We start from the raw sequence: 19,503 nt of genomic DNA on the forward strand, positions 1-19,503 counted from the left end.
ATATCAATTACAAATTTACAGTGATCACTTAACTGGAGAGCAAGGACAACCAATCTGATTTTATGTATAAAGATATGGACCGAAGAGAATGATATGTTAGCACAGATACTTTACTTGGAAATGAATAAATCCAGACATCATTAAACTGGTAAGCTTTCCGTACCAACTCAAACATCTGTTCATTCCGACAAGATTAAACATTGTTCAATTTTTCCAACTTAAAAGAAAAAAAATTCTTACCCTTAATTTTATATTGTTGGAAATTCATTAAGAAATGTAAAGAAAAGAATGTATCCTGTTAGAAGTTAAAGAAAAGCTAATGGAGATGTTTCAGAGCATCCGTCTTTTCATATAACAAGATGCCACTTCTATTGTTCTTAAGAAAAGTTAAATAAAGCTTATTGTGCTATATATTTGTTCATTGATCCCACGTAAAGCGACCTTTTTCCTTTTTCTCTCTTTAGGAAAAAAGCATATAGAATACACATATTCCCCCTTCACTTTAAGTGTTAAGGTTCACTTGGATGATAGCAATCTCAAGCACCCAAATTTAGTAGAGTTAACAGGTAAGTCTTTTTCCTATTTGCTTGTCTAATCAGTATATATTCACCTTTTTTTAACTTTCTCCTCAAACAGAAATAAGAATATGCCGCTGAGGTTTAGTAACCATCGGAAGTCTTGTCATAGAGTGCCTCAGTAGAGAAGCCCCAATATCTCTGATTAAATGTTTGAAAAGCCACATGGGATGCATGAAGAACAAATGACTTCAGATTAAGGTTTAAATAGTCGTGTGTTATTGTTTCCTAAAAGTTGAAAGACTGAGGGAATGCCACAAAGGTTTCTCGCTGAAGTGCCAGCTCGATCAACTCTAACTTATTTGAAGAGCTTGAACGAATTGCAACTAAAAGTAGTGGATCTCTCATTAAAATACGTTCTTGGGGGAGCATTGGTAACTAAAGTGTATTCATGCAAGTTGGTGTCGTAACCATGAAGTTCTTAAAATATGAACTCAACACTGGTGGTTATCCATAAAGAGGTTTCTTTCTTATGACAGACTGAAAACACTCTATGCTTCCACACTTTAGGGTTGCTCCAACATAATATTCAATTTCCATGTAAAAATATTCTATACTAGTGAGAGTATTTTTTGTTCAGGTTTATCATGATCTTGCTCCTAACAAATAGCCGAATTCTTCATTTTCCTTCACGTTGTCGTCAAATTATTAACACACAGCTCAGTGCTTGCTAAAAACAGTGAAAGTTTTATGATGACTCAGAAGTTATAAGTGCAGTATTTTGATGAATGTTATGGTATGACATGGCACTGTGCCGTTGGAAAAGACTTTGAATCTTGCATAACATATTTATGTGGAAGCTAATTTTTTCTGCATGGCGATGATGGTACTGCAACTCTTCAAAGATGGCAAAGATATATCTGAGAGCAAGGAAGAAGCTAAAGGAGTTCTGCAGAAATCCGCTTAATTAGTGCTCACAATGGTGGTTTTCTAATAAAGGCTTAAATAATCAACTTGTAGAGATATTTTTGCTTGCTCTCGGAAGCCAGAAACATCCATTCCATGTCTGCAAAATGCAGAAAAAGATTGTTGGAAGAAGAAATGACTGTTTAAATAGCATGTTAATTAGATTTGTATTGTGTTTTGATTACAGTGAAATTCCTTGTTATTTGGTGGATATGACCTGTTATTTCATTCGAATTGTTATGTACATCCGGGGTAATCCTCCTGACACAAGACATACGGAACCGAGTATAAGTGGTCCGTGTAGTGAGGCTCACATAATAACATCACGAGTAGGAAAATAAGGTAGTCCACACACACATGGGACTCCTGATTTACAAAGCAATTTCAACTTGGTAGAGAGTAGAGAAAACAATATCAGAAACACAATCTTTTAGAGATATATGAGGAAAGAGCCATGTTACCTTAGACGTAGATATCTCAAGATCTTGTGTTTCTGCTGGATGTGAAGACAGGGTTAATCTGCAGCCCGAGGCCTAAATGATTCAATAGATGTAATAATCATCTAAACCTCAGGATGCAGATTACCTGATCCTCACCCCCAATGGTATTACTGTTGTGAAGTAACTCGAGCAGAAGAGAAACAAAACAGAGTTGTAGATATTTTCATGCAAAAGGGTTGATGATCCATGTGCATGGGAAGATGCATATATAATGCCTCGCAAAGCTCCCATATTATATTCCCCTTGGGAGGGGGTGGTAAGGTGTCGAGAGATCTATATTATAATAGGCAATGATAAGGTGCGGTCACCTTATTCTGTTCCTCGCTAACCAATGATAAGAGGGAACCTTTCCTTTTACTAGACAATGCTATTTCATCCTTGACTGCTTTCTCAACAGGACCAGAAAGAACAGCTCAGCTGGAAATATAGAAAAAATTCACATCACAAACTCAGTTGCTTGGTTGCGTTGAATTGTGAAAGACTAGAAATGGTTTATATGAGTACTCCAGAAGCTTGTTAAGTTCGTGTTTCAAGCATCCTGCTCTTGTTTACATGTGGGTTCTTCAACTTTTGGCTTTCTGATGGTAAATCAAGAACGGGGTCTGTTTCTTTATCTTGATTTGCCTTGGGAATTGATATATATGAACAATTTGGTCACTGCTGTTTAATTGTTTGTGAATGCTAGTTTGCAATGGATTTCTTTCCTTCTTCTCTTTGATTTCATTTTAGTTTAAACTTCCCAAGGTAGATGATGCCGTGAATCAGCATGTACAGCTGTAATGGTTTGTAATCATTCTGAGTGCTTTCTTACACCTGAACTACCGCCCTCAAACACGATTGATCTCTTCTTTCAGTGTCGCACCACAAGTGAGAGCTCGACACTGCATGTCATGCATGATTGCCATTTGCTACCCCAATCGCCATCACTATGAATCCATTATCTCCATCTGGCTCCGAGCATTGATGCAAAAGCCTTGTTCATGGAACAAATGTTGTCATCCTTAGCTTGGTAAAGTTAAAGCATAATCTGATGCAACTCAAATCACAATCCATGAGGCTACAAGAAGTTGAGTAAAGAGTTGCATCAGATTATACTTCCACATCAAAATAACAAACTTAAAGTTGATATCTTATGAGGTATAAAAAACAATTCCCAGCATCCCAGGGAATATGTGAAGGCTTATTCCATTTCCACCACTTTCATGTCTTTTCTCAAATGTGCTTGTGCCTAACCCAAACAAACAGCATTTATTTCATGAGAGTAAGGCTAAACCGTTATGATTGTTTTCATAACTAGAAGATTTTGGACATAAATCAAAAACTGTGAAACGTGCAGCTTCTTTTTCTTTAGATAGAAGATTGGCCCCAAAGAACCCAACAGGTCAATAGTGCAAATTTTTGGTATCCTGAATCCCCGCTCTCAGAAACTCATATATGATCCAACCCCACCAGGGATTAATCTGCTGTCAGCAGCGGGTAATGCAAGAACAGGCAAAAATATTAGAAAAGAATGATGCACAGCTTTCCATTGTTATAACTCAGGAGACAAAATTAGGCATGACACATGTTACCAAAATATTCCAGGTGGGTATGGTTGCATTTGTCACCTTGAGGTATGTAAGACCTTATCTAAGAGGATTTCCTTGGCATACAGTTCATGATATAATCACAAAATTCATAGTAATAGATCTCATAATCTTGAGTTGCATCGTCGCTGCATTTCAACAGCATATGCATATATGTCTAAGCTGTGTACATCCTTTTATAGATTTCTTCAGGATTTGATGGAAGTAGCTCTGTTACATCCATGCATCAATCTCACGGGAACATAAACACTTCATCCTGGATGCATGGAGAGGTACATGAATTCAAAAAGAAAATTCAGAACTCGCTATTTTAAATAAATCTGAAATTAAATTAATTTAAAATCCACCATAACAATAATAAAGAAAAAGAGAAAATTCACAAAAATCAAAACATTGAATTCTCATACGTGATTATAAAATCAGTACACAAGTCTCATCCCTAATAGAAAACTGATATAACAATGAATTTACAAAAAGAAAAAACACAAATGCTTAAAGAATAATAAAAGTGTGGCGACAGCCGACAAGATTTGGCAAAGTGATTTGACAAAATTTTCTAATCACACAATCATCAATACAACGTCCTTTAGCTCTGAACTGAAGAAATACATTAATGTGGAAGACTATACTATCAAATCACCTATACACTGAAACATTGTCATTGGCAGCATCAGAAAATTTACCGCCACAGAACCATGGACGGTAGTACCTACCTATTAGTAAACTGGCATATATTTTAAATCAAAATTGATTCAATATGAGTTGTTCATCAAATCAAGGGACATAACTGGACATGCAGCTAACTGAAAGGCCCATGAGACATTAGCTTCTTCAATGTTTCATATGTCATGAAAACAATCCCTACACTTGGAACAACCTTGTAGTATTCTGGCATAATCCCTCTATACAAGCCTCGGAAACCTTCCGTACGGATGATATGCCTGAATGTTCCAAATAATCCAGCATTATACACTCGGGCTCGACCACCAGCACCTTCCAATTGCATTCTTCGCCTCACAAGGTCCAAAGGGAAAGTTGCTGTAATGAACAAGATTACATTCATCTAAGCAATAATGGTAAACTGCACAGTTCAGGTAAAAACAGTTGCTTTAAACTAATAAAATAGATATCTTCAATAATAAAGATACTTTTCGAACTTTGTACAAGTCTAAAAGAATACGCAGGAGTAACAACCCACCCACCTGTTGATGATGCAATGCCAGAAAGACTGCCACAACTGAGGCTGACCAATACTGCAGAATCATCGGGCCTAGTGGAAAACCAGATATTCTTAGCATTTAAACAAGAAAGAGATCATTGCAAAATTATTAGACAAAGTCAGACTGTTCTTCACCTTCGAGAATGCCAAGAAGTTCTCAAACTCTCATAAACTGAAAAGCTTATTGCTATACTGGGTCCAACACCCTGCATCCACAAAAGAAAATGAAATGAAATCATAGCCATTTCAGAATGCAAATCGTGCGTAGGTTACAGAACACTAGATATAAGGAAAATGACTATAAAATACCAATAATGTTGCTCCAAGCCCTTTGTACAGACCAAGAAAGCCTTCATCTCTGCAGATGGTATGAAGTGCATGCCTTATGCCTTGATAGTATATTGCATTTGTCTAAAATATTTTGTAAAACCAAATGAGAACAATATCCATACAAGTAATTAATACTTCAAACAGATGAATAACATGGATAAGTCTGGAGAGAAAGGGAGCACATTGATTCCACTGCTAGCTCAAAAAATGGAAAGGAATTCAAAATGTAAAGCATAATACCCCAAAACCAAGATGACAAGCAACAACTAAGAGAAGAAAAAGCCAGAATCGAAGTTCCTTGGCAAATCCATCTGGCATTGGATAGTGATTTGAGGGTTTAGAATGATTTCCTCATTAACTTAGATTGATCTTATCAAGGTAGTTCCATTTGTTTTTCTTTTCCCCCCCGTTTTCCTAATTTATTATATAGTCTTTTTTTTTTTTTTGGGATTGGGCAGGCTGGGGGCAATATAAGTAAGTTGACTCATAACTAGAAGAAGAAGATAACTGCCTCAACAGAATCCTTCATTGGTAGTGATCACACAGCCTGCTATGAGTAGGAAACCGCCGAATAAGAAAATGTTATGCTTCAATTTAAAGTGTATTACTCTTGCACCTGTGCAGCGAGTCGTGTCCTGACAAGGTCCAATGGATACGTGGCAGAAGCGGAAGTTATTCCTGCCAAGCCACCACCTACAAAATGCACAATAATCTCTGCATGTGGATTCCCTCCATTTCCATCAAGGCCCAGCATTGATTTTAAAATCTGCAAAAAAATTTAATATAAGAGAAAGACAGCACATTAACATTAGGCATTCTTCAGCTGGGTTAGAATAGTAATTCATTCACGTCTAATAAATACTCACAGACTTGTACTTTTCATAAGCATAAAAGTTGACAGAAGAATAGGGAAGCCGGTGAGCTATGGTAACCAAATTCCCTTTCCAAAAAGCTCGAAAACCTTCTTCATTGACTATACGAAGTGCCTCACGCCATATACTAGGTTTACTCATCGTTGCAACATCTGAATGCATGCCCTGTACCTAACAGGAGATTAGAAAAAATAATAAGAAATAAATAAACAGCACGGCAAAAAGGCGTATGACAGAGACAGCAAAGAAAATTTAGATATAGGTATGCATCTTCTCAAACGCACAACAAAATAGAGGTTTATTAGTATGCCATATAATTAGATTCCAGCTATACCATGGTGTTAAATTTACATAAGGTTCAAATCATCTAATCCAAGATTATACACATAAACTTTCATTTTTCCTAATTCCTTCAATTCTGGTCATATTGCTCAGGTGAATTCCCAGTAAAACTTAACCAATAATAGAAAAGAGAGGAAACTATCCTTGGACCTTGAATTTTAAAGAAAAGTGAATATGATTCTTGAGGACAACGCCAAGTAGAACTTGTACAAAAAGACAATCTTACTTAAGTAGCGAGGAATTTTGAAGAACCTTCTTCATATCAAAATTCTTAACGTTCAGCCTTATTTAAGAAATTGGTCGCCAAGAGAATTAGTGATATCGCATTCGTCTCTTTATTACGATTTTGCTATTCCTTCTCTCACTGTCCTCTATGCAAATAAAGCATAAGAGAGACATAAGAAGAAAAGGCAATAAAACAAAACAAAACCTGAAAGAGAATGGTGAGGCGAGCCAGAGGAGCAGTACAGGTCTTGCTGAAAGCTCCAGCAACGCCGCCGGCGAGGAGCTGCGGCACCGCACCAATCTGCGATAGTTGCGGCTGCTGCTGCTGCTGCGGGCGTGAGTGATGGTGATGGTGATGGAGAAGCTTCCTCGTAGCAGAACCGCCGTCCACCCCAACTCTAGCTGCCATGAGGTCGAATAAAAATCAATGATGGAATTGGTTTTGGTGTGTTGTGTCTCCCCAGGAGTCAAATAAACACTGTAGATCTCCGGGAATGTTCAGCATGTTAGTGGTTTGGGAGTGGAAGTTAATTGATGCCGCGGTACTTGGTCTGGAATTCTTTATTAATTTTGGGGCACAGGAACAGGCAATAAAACCCTAGTGAGGAGGAGGAGAAGAAGGGGTTTGATTCCGCGGAATATTACTTTTTGAATATTGTCTGGGTGGTTTGAAAGAAACGGGAAGTAAAAAATGGCATCACGTTTTTACCACATAAAGTAAAAAAGGGGGAAGGAAGGCCGGGCCCAACCAAAAGTCTTGTACACCATAGAAGAGCCCATATTGGATTTTGAAGCCCAGCCCCAACTTGAACTGGGAATGAAGCAAGGGTACTGTTGCGGTCTGGTCTGGTTTAAACGAGGCACGAGGGCGAGGGGGAAAATGGAAATTGATTGTTGGACCTTGTTTGTTTGTTTGCGTTTGGGATTGGGATTACATATGGAGGGGCAAGCGGTGAGTGGATGAAGCGGTGTGGGTGTGGGGTCTGGGGGTCTGCTCACTGCTGCAGCTCTGAAAAGTGATAAAACTGATAATTATAAGGCTGCCCTGCTAGTGGCTACTAGGTAGGTATAGGCGTTTAGAGTAAGAGCAGAGCAGCTCCTTTCCCTCCCTCTCTTTACTCACAGTTGCATTGCGGGGCCCCAACTTTGATGGAAACCCACACACACACACACACACACAGGGAGGAAGGGTGGGAAATGAAATCAACCTACGTCCCATGCGCATTTCCAGGACTCAATATCCACGTCTCTCTCTCTCATTTCAGCAAAAATAACAAATAAAAGCAACTCTCGCCTCAAACAGATTGCCGCAACTCCACATGAAGAACCAATCCAATCCTGATTCATCAAAGGGGGGTGATGCTGATGGAAGAAGCAGCAGGCCTCGCCAATTTCGGAGGATTTTATATATAAATCTCTCTCTCTCTCTCTCTCTCTCTCTCTCTCTCTCAACTCCTTCAAGCAAAAGATATGTGGTGACGTTACTCACTGTGCAATTAAACGCTCATCCTATCCACCTCCTTTATTAATTCAATTACCCTAAGCTACCTATGTATATGGCCTATGGTGAAGGGAAGGCAAGGGATTCTCATTCCTTGTAATTAATAATAACACACATTACTCAACCTACTGTGTGCGAGACAACAAAGAACGTGAGCATGACGACCACTAATTATTCAAAACATATTCGTAGTGTTTGAATTCGTAATTTGAATATTTTGTTGAGATAGAAAAAAAAAATAAAAATAAATAATTATTTGTTATATATATCTGCATTTATTTTTTAAGATAATTTAAAATAAGTATTGTATGTTTAATGTTGTGTTTTTCAGATAAAAATTATTATTTATTGTTAAATCATATCTTTTATAATATATATATATATTTGTATATAGATGTATTTATGCTAAATAATTAAAAATACCTAAATAGTTTAAAAATATTAAATATATTTGAGTCATTCAAAATAATTTAAAAATAAAAATAAACAAGGTGAATATACCTCCTGTTGCTATTGCTCCCTACATATACATACACACACTTTCTTCACTTCAACCTACCTACCTTACCTCTCATCAATGGACTATACTAATTCATTTCTAGTTGTTACCCTCCATATTATTCATAAACAAAAAACAACAACAAATCACCTAATCAAAATGTTTTACTCTGAGTTTTTAACTCCATTCAGATTTGACAAGATTTAAATCGTTTATTGTATAATTTAAAAAATAATAATCAACTATATGTATTATTTATTTAGTTCAATTAAAATTTTAATTTAAATGAAAATTTTGTAGAAATGAATATAGATGTTTGATCCAATAAGAATTAACATTTTATTTTTAGTATTAAATTAAGGTAATGAGTCCCTATTATATTTTCAAAATTATTATTAATTATAGAAAAGAAAGAATGAAATAATTAAGAGAAGCAGTAGTTAGTATTACTTATTAGTAGGGCAACAACAACAACATCAACATCAACATCAACATCAACATGAGAAGCTTTCAATTTTATTTCAATCAATCATTTCGTTTCTTTAATAATAATAATAATAACAATAAAGAAACATGGGAAGAAGCGATACGCTATAAAAAGCAACTGTTTGGCGGATAGAGTGTTGGCTGCCCAACACTCTCACTCTTTTTTCCTTTTCTTTTTTCTTTAATCCCTCCTGCTGCTCACGTGTGCCATTCCGCACACACACTCTCTCTCTCTCTATTTATATCACATATCTACTATGAACTTTCCTATGTTTATATATAATTTTTTTGTAATTTGAAATATTATATTTAATATTTTTAAATTTATTGATATTAATAAAAAAATTAAATAAAAATTAATACTTACTCTTAATCGACTTAAAATGAACTTATTGTAGGTTAAATAATTTTTTAAACTAAACTACTCATATAACAATGAAAATATAATTTTTCAAATGTATTAACGCGTGAAGATGTATGAAAGTAACTTGGTCATAAGAAAATTTATCTATCATGTTATAAGTCAATCAGAGGTTAATATAGATTTTTTTTTTCTAAATTTTTGTTTATATCAGTAAATTTAGTGAATTTTGACTAATGAATGAATTTATGTATTAGATGAAAATAAACCTAAAAAATATTAGGTGTAATTTATCAAGCAATAAAAAATTTACGTATAATTATATCAAAACATAAAAAGAGAATATAATTATCTCGATCAACTATTATCCATCACAAACTTTGCGAATCATATCATATCATTATAATTATTATTCCATTGGAAAAAGCGTAATGTTACAACAACAAAGTGCAGTGAAAGATGTTTATGCCGTTATTTCGGGATTTTCTTTTATTAAATTATAAAGTAGTAAGAGAAAAACGGAGTATGGCAAATGCATGTATATATGCATAGATGATAATACATGACTTTTCTTGGAGAAAAAAAAAAAACAGAGAGAGAGAGAGAGGGGGGAGTGTACAATAGACTACAGTAGTTCCACTTTCACTACTGGACGTATGGATTTTGTCTGGTAATTAGGCTGCGGCAGGAGAAAGAAGGGGCGGGGGCCTCTTCTTTCTCTTGCTGCTGTTCCAGGAAAAGAAACCAAATTAATGAGATTTAGAAATTACATATTTGTATTTCTAAATATCTATATAACAGAAATTTGATTACATATGATAGTATGGCATTGGCAGACAGCCTCTCATTTCATCATCACCCCGTCTCTTTCACTGTTGCTCTCTTTTTCTTCTCTTAAACTCTCATCATCTTTTTACTACCAATCTCTCTCTCTCTCTCTCTCTCTCTCTTCCCACTATATATACACACACACACACACCCCTCACAGATTCCCTGTCTTTAGCGCACAGTAAGTAGTAGGAGTACTCATGGCCGAGGGACTTGAATCGTATCATGTCCCACAACAAAGCAGAAGAGATAAGCTCAGAGTAAACAACCATTCACCTGCCTGCCTTGATAACCTCCAATCTTGTTGTGCTCCTTTACTTTCTGCTCACGATCCCCCACTCATCTCTTCAGATTTCAACCTCCACCGCCAAAGTTTCAGTCTTGCTCCGAATACTAACGCTGGTGTGAAAGAAGAGGGCATGAATTTGATGGGTTTTGTGGGAGGAAATCATCATATGTATGTGGATCCGCAGTTAGGTCCCCTACAGTTAAACCCTACCTCTATTCAAGATATTAGCGGCAGCCCATGTGTGTATGCAGCACCATCCCCCCACTGTTATAGAGGACTACTTCTTGATCAGTCTTTTCATGGAAACGAAGTTGTGGTGTATAAGCCTGATCAGACACTGTCCATACCCCATCAACACCCCAACCCCAACAGTAGCACCGCTGCAACAAATGCTCAGAGTTTGTCTTTGTCTTTGTCTTCCCACCACAGTAACAATCTTCCTCTGGAGCTCAATCTGCAGAGATACGAATCTTCCATGTTTAGCAACAACAAGGTTAGTGGAGGGTTACTCGTTTCTTGCAATGGTGGTTCCACCTCAATTCAGTTGTCTAAGAGTTCAGTGCCTTTAGGGCCCTTCACTGGCTATGCTTCTGTGTTGAAGGGATCAAGATTTTTGAAACCTGCTCAGCAGTTGTTGGAAGAGCTTTGTGATGTGGGTAGGGGAATTGGAATTTACGCAGAAAAAATTGGAGCTGATTCATTTTTGTTAGACCCTCCTCCAATGGAAAGTTTGAGCGGGATTGTCGATGATCCTTTGAATTTCAGTACTGACGGAGGTGAGCAAACTAGAAAGAAGTCAAGGTTACTTTCAATGCTTCATGAGGTAACTTTACTAACTTCATCCTACATATGTTAACTCAAAACTTAATCTTTTATACCTTAATCATAATTTTGAAACACTAGCTTTACTCGCTTGTTGTCAGCTTGAGATTTCCAGCAAATAATATCTCGTCAGTACACATTATGTGGTGTATATTTCTGTTCATCCTAGTAGTACTATCTAGGTGTATCTAAACTTTGATTGTGGATACTGTGTCATATTATTATTTAACTTGTTAAAGATAGATTCTCTAAAGGGCTAGTCATCATTGCTGATAGTAGCATGCAAGGTTTGTTTTGCTTGATTTAGTGGTAGAAAAAGCATTAAACTTTGATCATGTGTGGTAGAAATGGATCTGTACTGCTTTGTCCATCTGAAATGTTTGCCATCTAGATTCTTGTAGATAGGTCTAGAGGGTGTCAAGAATGCATTTTCCTAGGGAAGTATTATTGTGAGAATATATGCACTACAAATGGTACCAGAAAGTGTCTGACAACCTAAGTGAGAGTTTCTAATATCTGATATTGTCACCAAGTTTGGTTTCCATCTTGCATAAAGTTATTAAGAGAATCAATTGAAAAGATTTATTCGCTGAAACATGTGTATAGTTAGATTTTGAGAAAGTTTATATATGCCTAATGAGAATATACTCTAATATTTATTAAGTAATGGTGTTGGAGTTCTTTTGTCCTCTTTTATATTGTGAAGTGGAAGAACATGATTCTGTCTGTTGTCCCTCACTTCAACAATACATCTTGTTACATTACATTGCCTTTGAGCCAAAATAACTTACAAGAAATGCGTAAATAGTGTGATAAATTAACGACTCGTGAAGTTCAGCTTACTTAGAGTTCTGATTTTACCATGAATTTGAGTTGTTTCTGTGAAATGCCAAATTTGGTGATCGTCCTATAGACATATTTACTTTGAGTTTATATATTTTTCTATCTTTTTACTTGGTATAATTAAATCATCTATACCTCAGCAAAATGGAAATGAAATTTGTGAAAGTTGGTTTGTTAATCAAAGAAATTGACCCAGACGCTCACTACCTACTCCCAAATTCAGTTACCATATAATGCATTTCTTATGTTGAGGTTACTCCTTCAAGTTTCAGTAAACATGTTAATAGAAATGCAAAAGAAGTTAATTTATCATGAGTTGCACAGCCATTAGTTGATGTGCATAATGAGCTCACAGAATTGGAGGGGCTTACTGAATTAAAACAGCAAGTGATGATTGAAATCAGATGTTTTCTTAAAAGTTGGCAATAGTATTCATGTGACAAGTGATGGGAGTGGGTTTTGGTTTCATTACTTGGATAACCGTGTCGTAGAAGTTAAAATGGGACAATGAATTTGCCATATATGGAGTTCGTAATATTATCTTTTCTCTTGATATGGATTAAGTAAATACTAATTTAGCGTTAGCATGGGAATTTTCCCACTCTGCACATTAAATTAGAATACCAGTAAGAATTCCCATTCTAGTGATCACTATGTCAAATCGATTTAAAAATATTGGTAAAAGAAGAAAGGATTGGCCTCGTCTAGAGCTTGATCATTGGACTTTGAACTTGTGCTGTAGCATGTGAGTGGCTCAAGGATGACTACATTGAGAATAAGGTAATCCTTTCTTTTCCAAAGATTAATTGATGGAGCAAGTGGGGAATACAATACTTATAGTAGTGATGTTCAGTATTCTATCAACGAGGTTTCATTTTAGTGCAACGTGATTGTGGAGGTATTAGATTATAGTATGACTGATGTGAAACGTTAGTCCTTGTGGAATATCCTCTTCACTGAATTTGTCCAGGTTTCTTCTCTTACTTCCCTTTCCTTACAGGGGATCTCAAAGTTTATAATAGAGTTGAGGGCTGTTTAGCATAATGTCCTTGGTCCATAAACTGGGAGACATAAGAATGATGTGTATAGCTCTCTAGAAAGATGTGGAATGTTATGGTGCTTTTCTTCATATGTTGTTTGCAATCACATCAGTCGTGTGACCAGCATCACTGGGAATATGTAATGGGGAATGAATATGTGAAATTGAGCTTTGACATCACTGAAATCCCTGAAAAAGCTTGTCATTTTGATTAGGTGTACAAGAGGTACAAGCAGTATTACCAGCAGATGCAGGCTGCTGTAGCAGCATTTGAGTCTGTTGCTGGACTCAGCGGTGCAGCTCCATTTGCAAATTTGGCTTTAAAGGCCATGTCTAAGCATTTCAGAAGTCTAAAGAATGCCATTACAGATCAGCTGCAGTTCACAACTAAATCTCATGGCAAAATAAATTGTGAGAGGGATGAAACTCACGGACTGGAGAGTTCTGGAAAGAGTACTTACGGCGAAAGGACGTTCCAGAGCACGGGATTTATCGATCAACCTGTCTGGCGACCACAAAGAGGACTTCCTGAGCGTGCTGTTACTGTCCTTCGGGCCTGGCTGTTTGAGCACTTTCTGCATCCGTGAGCATCCCTTGTATCTATTTTTGTCTTCAACTTGGCAACACATGCATATGCTTGTACACTATTTTAACTTAATGCTACTACTGCAGTTACCCGACTGACACCGACAAACTAATGTTGGCAAAACAGACGGGTCTCTCGAGGAACCAGGTGCATTCCATTTTATTACCTCTGCATTCATATTCTTGTGAGGGGGATGCTCGAAATTGTTTTTATTGCATTCAACGAGGTCATGTGCATTAATATTAAATGCGTTACATGTCATATGGATCAGGTCTCTAACTGGTTTATCAATGCAAGAGTGAGGCTTTGGAAGCCGATGGTGGAGGAAATACACATGCTTGAAACGCGACAGAGCCAAAAGCCTTCCCAAAGAGAGGAACAACCTCCCAATAGGCTAAATGATCACTTGCCCACAAGCTGCTCCATTGAGTGTGAAAATGCATCAACTTCCGTCCAGAGAATAGGAGAGATCCCTTCGAAACGTAACCGGGAGGACCCAACCGGAACTGCTACAAGAGGAAACGAGGGGCCAATGAGATTCTCATACGATAATTTGTTGCATAATCCTTGGCTGGGGGTTGGTGTGAGCCACACTGGGGGTAATGGGGGTGTTTCGTTAACTCTGGGCCTTCATCAGAATGGTATGGGATTATCGGATCCCTACCCGATAAATGCAGCTCGTCGCTTTGGTCTGGAGTCGCAGGGGGACGGATACGTGGCGAGTGGGTTTGCAGCACAAAATCGACAATTTGGACGAGACATCAATATGGATGGACAGCTTATGCATGATTTTGTTGGGTGAATGTGAATGTATTAATGTGTTTCTGAAGATGGATGGGTAACTTATAGCAGAGAGGGGTTCTATTTGATGATGATGTGATCAACCATCTGAATTTCAAGAAGCTGATGGTTAGATGGTTGCCTTTACTCAATTGTAGAAGATGATGTCATTCTTGTGCAAATTATATAATTATATATATATATATATATATATTCATTATTTAAAATTATTGGACTATTGAGTTGCAGTGTGAAAACCAGCTTGGGTTCTCCAATTTTATTAAACATATATGAATGCATGAGAGAATTTGATCTGGGAAATGGTAAATAACTTCTGGGTCAACATTTTCAATCCTCAAGTTCAAAATTAAGTGGCGTTTTCGTAGTAGAAGAAGAAGAGAATGAATTAGTGTGCTAATTTAGAAAGGGGAAATAAGGTTGGTTGGTGTCAATTCACAATTCACAATTGACATGCATGTGCGTGCGTGTGTGTATGTGTTTGTGTTTGGGCCGGACAGCTAATTTGTGACTCAACATTTTTGGACCTCTCTCACTCTCATGGGGTACTCACAGAAACACCAATGTTGAGTGGGGACAGACACATTTATTAGTAGAGGAATCCTTTTATAAGCGCTGAATATTTGGGGAATGAAGTGCAAAATTCTAATTTAAATTATATTAATTATATAATTAGTGTAATTATCATATTATTGATCATTTTTTTTAATATTGATCTAGATTCAGTTCAATTCAATTCGAGTGAAAATATTTCGTAATAAAATACATTGTAGCAACCAATTCCCTTTTTAGGAAGGAAAAAAAAATACCAACCAATTCTAAAGGGAAAAAGGTACCAAAAACGCATAAAGTTTTATGTAACGTAAACGTAAAGCAGCTTTTTGAGAAAACTTTATTAAAGCCCATTATAATTTAGTCGCATATAGATGGGGATGGGTTAAAAATCATTAAGAACCTTCTCCTCCTCGTTACATACAACTTCAAACCTATGATAAACTAGCCGTTACCAGACTTTGCTTCCCATAAATTATTAATTGACACCCATTGTGATACATGGTTCTCAATGTATATAATAAATTTTAAATATTATCGACGTAATAAAAAAAATTAATATAGTCGTGTTAAAATGTCACGGAGTCATTTTGTAAAAATCAAGTAATCACAATTAATTATAAAGGGAGGAGAGCATATAGATTTAAAATGGTAGTTTTGATGCCACTACATCAAATAAAAAATACCCTTCTATTTTATGACTCATGTAGAATTAACTACTCAATCGACTTTCTTTAAAAATTAATTCTATGCAGTTACATGGGCTTAAAAATTAAATTTACTCCCATTTGTTTAAGCTTATTGTTCATTAGAATTGAAATAGCATATTGGTATTTGTTTAGCTATATATAGTCATTGTTGTCAATATTATATTTATTGTACAAATTTAGTGTCATTTTTTAATTTGATTTGAGCAATATATGTATTAATAATTACTGCATTAAAAAAAATTACAAGACAGTTTTTGTATGGGAGGTTGTAAATTATGCATTTCAATAAAATAAAAATAATACTAAAATTATGCGCGCAAATACTGTATGTCACCGTATCTAATATATAAAAATTTGTGCTATAGGTATTACTAATAGTCATTTGTCATTATAGGATAACTTTTTTTTTTTTTTTTTAACATTTGTGTAGATGTAAACTGCCAAAAAAACCAAAAATTCAATAAATTTGTTGTTTCAAAAATTCATTCAAGAAATCAAAATTATGAAATTACTGAATTCACCGACACCTATAATCATATTTCCAAAAAAAAAAGGAAAGTTGAAAAGGATGGATCAAGCCACCAATTGGACCCACTTAGCCACACTCGGCACACCTTGGTTCACCGCAAACACCATATAGTACCCTGGTGGCGCCACCTTCCCGTTCGGTGGAGCCGTACACTTTATTCTATACCTCCCCCCACCCTCCACCGCCGGGGTTTCCACCAACAGCTTCACCACTCTCTGCCCTTGCGAAAACGAGTGCGTGGCGAACGGCGCACTCGCGAAATTAACCTCCACTATCCCCACCACCGGCAGCTCCACCGTCACTCCCGCCTCGAACACCTCCCCATATCCCACCCTTTCCGGCAATTCAACCAAACTCGGCCTAATATTCGCTTTATCCGCCGACAGGTACTCCGGCGAAAACGCTTCGATCCTCAATTCCGTCGGAAACTCAGCATTAAACTTGTAAAAGTAATGGGGATTGCTCCCGGCGATCAAAATCCTCCCGTCCGGCAGCAAATTCGCCGTCGAATGATACATCCGGGGAACCGTTCCGGCATTTAGGGTCATGAATCGGAGTCCTAAAGGTTGATCCGGTCTATACAGTACCGGATACAAGCACGGCACTGAAGCCAATTCGAAACCCTGGGTCCCAGCTTGAGCTCCATTAATGATCAGCACATCACCAGTGGGCAACATTAGCATATCACCCATGATCCTCCCAAACGGCATATCTTCCATTTCCCATACGGGGTCGGGTCGGGTCGCCTCAATCCGCCCGCAACTACCATGAGCCGGACTATCCGTCATCCTCTGCAGATACGCCCCATACTCTGCTCCGCCGCAGACGACGACCGTAGCCGATGAGTAATCTCCTGTTAACGCAAGCATGACAGATGAACCGGCAGAGGGGTAATTTCTCGGGCCGCCCTCAAGTATAGGATAAGTTTTTGTCACACTATTTGTATTATAATCATATAATACAGCTTTATTGTTAGCAAAAATGAAGAGTTCGCCATTGGGGAGTAAATGAACATACGGATAAAGATTATCCATTTGATTATCTTCTACTTCACTCAAAAAGGGGAAATTCGCGGCGCCAATTTCCTTTCTCGGTGGGAAGAATTCCACGCTATTAGCTGATTTTCCACCGATTATAATTATTGAACCATCAGGTAGAATTTGGTTAGTAGCATACCATCTTCCCTGGTACAGCTCAAGATCCTGCAGTTCTTCCCAATCACAGAATGAGCCCGGTTCACAGGGGGTGAACTTCCTGATTTTCTTGAACCCATCCAAATCGCCGCCGGTTTGAATGAGGCTGCCGTCGGGGAGAAACTGGCCGGAGGAGCACCACGTGTCGGTTAAAATAGTTAATGGGCGGATGTTGTTGGTTTGCAAATCGAGGAGAACTGAGTGGGCAGTGCAGTCTTTCCGGTGCGGGTTAGCCGGATTGACAAGGCAGCGATCTTTGGGTAGGAGTTTCCTTGATGGGCCTATGTGGGTCCGGTCGAGAAGGACGACGGTGTTGAAACGTGTTACTGCCGTGTGCATGGAAGCTATGCCGGCGTCTGGGACGAGAAGCTCCCACACGCCGGGAAGCAGGTCCGCGGCGGTTGCGGCATTGAAGAAAAAGAAGAGGAATAGTAGAAGCTTGGTGGTCGACATGGGAATTTTAGTGAGAGAAAGTGAAGGGGCAGTTTGAGTTTCAGTGGATTGTGTCAGTGAGGAAGGATGGATGGATGGTGATGTCCAAGAGTTGAAAACCAAGAGACGATGACGTTCCAGTGCCTGAAAGCAGGACAAAGAGAAATAATAATAAAATAACGTTATTTATATATATCTATATATGCTCTCGAATTATGTCAGTTGGAGTGGGAATCCTACTGCTACCTCAGTCATCAATGTTTTCATCTTTAGTCCCGGTAAAGAAAATTTATTTAGCTGCATTAATATTTGTAAATTAAGAAAGTCAATTTTTATTGAATGATAACTCATAAACTATTATTATTATTACGATTTTATGTTCAATAATAACTGAAAGTTCAATTTCAAAGGCAATAAAGCCATTACCAAGTCTCCATCTATAAGAGAGTTATAGACTATGGACTATGGTTCACATAATTAATACAGTTAAGTCGTTTTCCTTTGTCCTAATTTGAATGAATTAATTTTGGTAATTATAAACTGATCATCTTCGCACCATCAAGATGAGGGGAACAAAGACGCAATTCATCTTCTTTTTAAATTGAAAAGTAACGTCATACTAAAGGTTCTTTATTATATACAGTAAAATGTTTTTTAAAACATATAAATACTTTAAAGATTATGAACAAGTATATATATAAAATAAGATATGATATCATGGACTTTAATATTTTTTAAATATATTAATAATCTAAAGATTACAAACAAGTATATATATAAAATAAGACATGATATCATGGATTATAATGTTACATTAAAAAATCTTTATTCCGAGTAGAAAGAAGATAATAAAAAATTTTAATTTAAATTGATTTTGGTCAAATTTAAATTAATTATATACCAAATACAATAAACATTAAATTCTTAGTTGCATATGATTTTGGCGCAAAATTTTACTCCAATGGCCCTTCTACCTAAGATTAGGGTTGGTAATTGGATTTGATTTTTCGGAGTTCCGACCAATTTGGTCCTCATATTATCGGGCTCAAGGTGGTTCAAATCCTACAATATTGGATTTGGCTGGGTCCCAGCGAGTTACGAGTTTTGTATCGGATTCGTCCCTATGTATTTTTTTAATAATTTTTATTATTTATTTATTCATATGCAATACATTATTAATAGAAAATTATGATATTATAAGTAAATTTTTAAATAATTTTGCATATATCTAACTCTATATATGAAATACCAAGATAAATAGTTGAATGTATTATTTGTATTATATAATTTCTTTTAGATGAAAAAATAAAGTTAAATTATCTAAATTTACAATGATATTTAGTATTAATTATAGAAAAAAATAGTTGAATGTATTATTTGTATTACATAATTATTGTAAATGAAATTATGTTAATTTAAATTAATATTACTTACTGAGAAATTAAAAATTAGATGAATATTTTGTTTATATTATATATCG

At 36.6% G+C, this 19,503-nt stretch overlaps 3 protein-coding genes across 5 annotated transcripts; 1 reads left to right on the plus strand and 2 right to left on the minus strand.

Annotated features, from left to right (window-relative positions):
* Positions 1–4,096: 4,096 nt before the first annotated feature.
* Positions 4,097–7,935, minus strand: LOC105174496 (uncharacterized). Of its 2 annotated transcripts, none has more exons than XM_020697568.2 (7): positions 6,761–7,935; positions 5,983–6,153; positions 5,733–5,882; positions 5,096–5,197; positions 4,922–4,992; positions 4,770–4,837; positions 4,097–4,605 (listed from the first exon to the last, which is right to left on the minus strand). In XM_020697568.2, exons 1-7 carry the CDS (start codon positions 6,962–6,964, stop codon positions 4,367–4,369), a joined length of 1,005 nt encoding a protein of 334 aa, XP_020553227.1. In that variant the 5' UTR covers positions 6,965–7,935; the 3' UTR covers positions 4,097–4,366. The 2 variants fall into 2 exon arrangements, with proteins under 2 accessions (XP_020553227.1, XP_011094922.1); XM_011096620.3 differs by having other exon boundaries at positions 5,983–6,159; positions 6,761–7,887.
* Positions 7,936–10,031: 2,096 nt separating this feature from the next.
* Positions 10,032–14,827, plus strand: LOC105174497 (BEL1-like homeodomain protein 9). Of its 2 annotated transcripts, XM_011096622.3 has the most exons (5): positions 10,032–11,012; positions 11,121–11,342; positions 13,439–13,806; positions 13,896–13,956; positions 14,081–14,827. In XM_011096622.3, the coding sequence occupies exons 1-5, from the start codon at positions 10,431–10,433 to the stop codon at positions 14,609–14,611; spliced, it is 1,764 nt and encodes a 587-aa protein (XP_011094924.1). In that variant the 5' UTR covers positions 10,032–10,430; the 3' UTR covers positions 14,612–14,827. The 2 variants fall into 2 exon arrangements, with proteins under 2 accessions (XP_011094924.1, XP_011094923.1); XM_011096621.3 differs by having other exon boundaries at positions 10,032–11,342.
* Positions 14,828–16,307: 1,480 nt separating this feature from the next.
* LOC105174498 (glyoxal oxidase-related protein) lies at positions 16,308–18,312 on the minus strand. The gene has a single exon (XM_011096623.3). The coding sequence runs from the start codon at positions 18,042–18,044 to the stop codon at positions 16,443–16,445; it is 1,602 nt and encodes a 533-aa protein (XP_011094925.1). The 5' UTR covers positions 18,045–18,312; the 3' UTR covers positions 16,308–16,442.
* Positions 18,313–19,503: the final 1,191 nt, after the last annotated feature.

Source organism: Sesamum indicum, linkage group LG11 (assembly GCF_026168435.1).
Source record: "Sesamum indicum cultivar Baizhima isolate 11 linkage group LG11, ASM2616843v1, whole genome shotgun sequence".
Classification (NCBI taxonomy): domain Eukaryota; kingdom Viridiplantae; phylum Streptophyta; class Magnoliopsida; order Lamiales; family Pedaliaceae; genus Sesamum; species Sesamum indicum.

Coding starts and splice junctions, on each gene's coding strand:
- LOC105174498 (XM_011096623.3), bottom strand. CDS start 18,044: ATGTCGACCACCAAGCTTCTACTATTCCTCTTCTTTTTCTTCAATGCC.
- LOC105174496 (XM_011096620.3), bottom strand. CDS start 6,964: ATGGCAGCTAGAGTTGGGGTGGACGGCGGTTCTGCTACGAGGAAGCTT. Junction 6,160..6,760: donor GCCTCACCATTCTCTTTCAG/GTTTTGTTTTGT, acceptor ATCTCCTGTTAG/GTACAGGGCATGCATTCAGA. Junction 4,993..5,095: donor GGCTTGGAGCAACATTATTG/GTATTTTATAGT, acceptor TTGTGGATGCAG/GGTGTTGGACCCAGTATAGC.
- LOC105174497 (XM_011096621.3), top strand. CDS start 10,431: ATGGCCGAGGGACTTGAATCGTATCATGTCCCACAACAAAGCAGAAGA. Junction 13,807..13,895: donor TTTGAGCACTTTCTGCATCC/GTGAGCATCCCT, acceptor CTACTACTGCAG/TTACCCGACTGACACCGACA. Junction 13,957..14,080: donor CGGGTCTCTCGAGGAACCAG/GTGCATTCCATT, acceptor CATATGGATCAG/GTCTCTAACTGGTTTATCAA.